General features: G+C 35.4%; 1 protein-coding gene across 1 annotated transcript in view; it reads left to right on the forward strand.

Annotated features, from left to right (window-relative positions):
* Positions 1–3,085, forward strand: part of LOC128248878 (uncharacterized) — a 15,635-nt gene that overhangs the window by 509 nt on the left and 12,041 nt on the right. Inside the window, exons 2-3 of the mRNA XM_052971064.1 lie at positions 824–966; positions 2,147–2,257. Of these exons, the coding sequence (XP_052827024.1) occupies positions 824–966; positions 2,147–2,257 (254 nt within the window). The remainder of the gene's footprint in view (positions 1–823; positions 967–2,146; positions 2,258–3,085) is intronic.

Here is a 3,085-nt window from a genome sequence, read left to right on the forward strand (position 1 = left end):
TTCAGTGTTCCTTTCTGTTGAAGAGCATAGGCTCAAAACATAAAAGACTTTCTCAATTCCCAAGCATTAAACTAATACATCTGTTTGTTGCTTAGACACCCGTATTCGTCTTTTGTTTTTTGTAATTTCTCACTATGTATATATATTGGTGGACTTGCCATGTCCATCAACAAATCCCAAGGCCAAACACTATCGGTGGCGGTCATCCATTTGGAGGAGCCATGCTTTTCACATGGGCAACTTTATGTGGCCTGCTCCCGTGTGGGGAGTAGAAATGCTCTTTTTGTGTATACTCTTCAGAGCAGAACACGCAATGTTGTCTATAGCTAAGTTTTATAGACATAGAAAGAAGAACAAGTCATCATTGCAGCCGATGTGGTTATAAACAGGTGATCCAGAAGCATTGGTCAGACATATTCTCAAACCATGGCAACATGATTCATAAACTTTTCTTCTCCTTTATTAGATAATGCTGACTTCAACAACAATGCTCACTTGGCTGATATCAGTGCTTGGCCAAGTTGCTCATAGAGTTAGGCTAGAAGGGCCAGGCCCTTATTTTTTTGCTAAGGCTGCTGGTAGGTTTTCCTAAGTTACTCCAATCTGGATCCCCAATGCAAACCTTCGAATCCACCTTCTCCAATGCGGATCTCTAATGAAACCTTATCCAATCCAAATCTTTCAGTCAACCTTCTTCACTGAGATTTTGGATCTTAAAAAAAAAAATAATAATAATAATAACAATAACAATAATAACAATAATAATAATAATAATAATAATGATAATAATAATAATAGTCAAACATTTTGATTTGAATTTCAGGTTCAAATAATCTGTATTCTGATATTAGTTCTTTCTGGATTGAATGAATGCAGTGACACAACGTCTTGTTTATCACCTTCCTACAATAAATATCTTGGTGAATTTAATCATTTAGAAGGAAATGAACAATTTGCTTGTGAAACGTGAGTAGAACATTCATTTCATTTATTGTTGAACACTTTCAATCTTTATATTCTTTTATCTTTTACTTGTTTCATTCATTAGACTGTGACCATGCTGGGGCACTGCTTTGAAATTTCTGGCTTATCGTTTAATGTCTGCTCTCCATGCTGGCATGGGTTGGACAGTTTGACATGGAGCTAGCCGGCCAGGGAGCTGTCCAGATTCCAACTGTCTGTTGTGGCATGGTTTTAATGGCAGGATACCATTCCTTATGCCAACCGCTTAGCAGAGTGTGATGGGTGCTTTTTACGTGCCACAGGCATGGTTGCATTAATGCAGCACCTATGCAGGTGCCTTTTAAGTGGCACCAGCATTTGAAGGACAAGCCTGTATTTGTGGAACACAGTGAATTTATTTAGCTTGACAAGATCTGACGCAGATCCTGTCAAACTATTCCACCCATGCTAGCATGCAAGACAGATGTTAAAAGAAATATATAAGAAGAATATAAACTTCTCAAACAGACATTAGTTAAAAAACACATACCTCTCTTCAGAATGTTGATGGTGCATGGTCAGACATGGTGTTTTTGATTGAGTTTCATTTCTTGGACTTTCACAGCTAAACCAGAAAATATTAGTTTGATATATTTGTTCAGTACAGAAATCGATAAACAAAACATTCATTGATTCCTGTATTGGAATAAATATTTGTATGAGAAGTTTCTCTGACTTAAAACTTTACAGTCAGTGTTCTTTTACGTTTGTACATTATTGTATGTCACGTCAGTCACTACATTGATGCGACTATCAGACGTCATTACACACTACTGGTTACATTGCATTTCTTTGCATTGTTGTATCTTTCAAACAGTACCATCCTACTAATGGCTAGGCAGGCAGGCCAACACTCACCCACAGTTGAGTGAACAGGAGAATTGTGAAATGAAGTGTTTTGCTCAAGAACATAAATCACTGCCAGTCTGGGAATTGAAACCACAATTTTGTAATCATAAGTGCAGCACCCTAACCACTAAGTCACACATCTTCCCCATTTGTATATACACCATAAATGTTATTCACTTCATTATTTTAATGTGAACTTGTTTCAAATGGGAAAGAATTGAAACAGACTTATACATTCATCTATGATCAACACTGATGAAAATTAATCCAGTTTAAATTTTTTCTTTCTTTCTAGGAAGTTCTCTTTGTACGTCAAAGAAACTATAAAGGATACAGACAACAAGATTAAATACCTTGCAGAAATTAATAAAACATTCCAAAAAATAAAAGTAGGAATGTGTAAAATGTAGGTATCTAATATTTATTTTGTAAGGTTAAGAATAATAAATATTTCTTATGAAATATTAAATTTTATACTAATGATGTATAAGAAAATATTTTTTGTTGTTGTTTACGCTTTGCATTTCACATCATGAATAGCTAATTCCGATGAAACAAGGTAAGTTGTCTGTTTCAGATACAGCAAGATTAATATCACCATCATCAATTAACGTCCATTATCCATGCTGGCATGGGTTGGACGGTTTGACTGAGCTGCACCAGACTCCGGTCTGATTTGGCATGGTTTTCTACGGCTGGATGCCCTTCCTAACATTAACCACTGTGAGAGTGTAATGGGTGCCATGGGTGTCATTTGCGTGACACCTGGGTGTGTTTACGATGGGTCTTCTTCTCAAGCAATATGTGTTTACAAAACATATTGCACTTAACATACATATATATGTGTGTATGTATGTGCAATACAAGAGTGTTTTCACAACTCCATTGGGACACTTGCAAGTAGCTATGCCTGATGAGTTCTTTGGCACCACAGATCTAGACAACAAAATGGCAATTATGTCAGCAAAGGTCATGGAGCACATTATCAGGAAAAATATATATATATATATATATATATATATATGTCCTTTTAAATTTGAAATTTTAATTGCTGATATGACATTTGTCCTTTTGGTTGTAAAATAAACAGATTAATCAACAGAGTACAGTATCTGCAAGTTGATGAGTACCTCATATTCTCCTCCATTTTCTTATTGCTCTCTCTCTCTCTCTATGTATATATATATATATATATATATATGTATGTTTTGCAAGATTTTTGATGTGAAATCGT

The sequence above is a fragment of the Octopus bimaculoides genome, chromosome 10 (assembly GCF_001194135.2).
Source record: "Octopus bimaculoides isolate UCB-OBI-ISO-001 chromosome 10, ASM119413v2, whole genome shotgun sequence".
Lineage (NCBI taxonomy): Eukaryota > Metazoa > Mollusca > Cephalopoda > Octopoda > Octopodidae > Octopus > Octopus bimaculoides.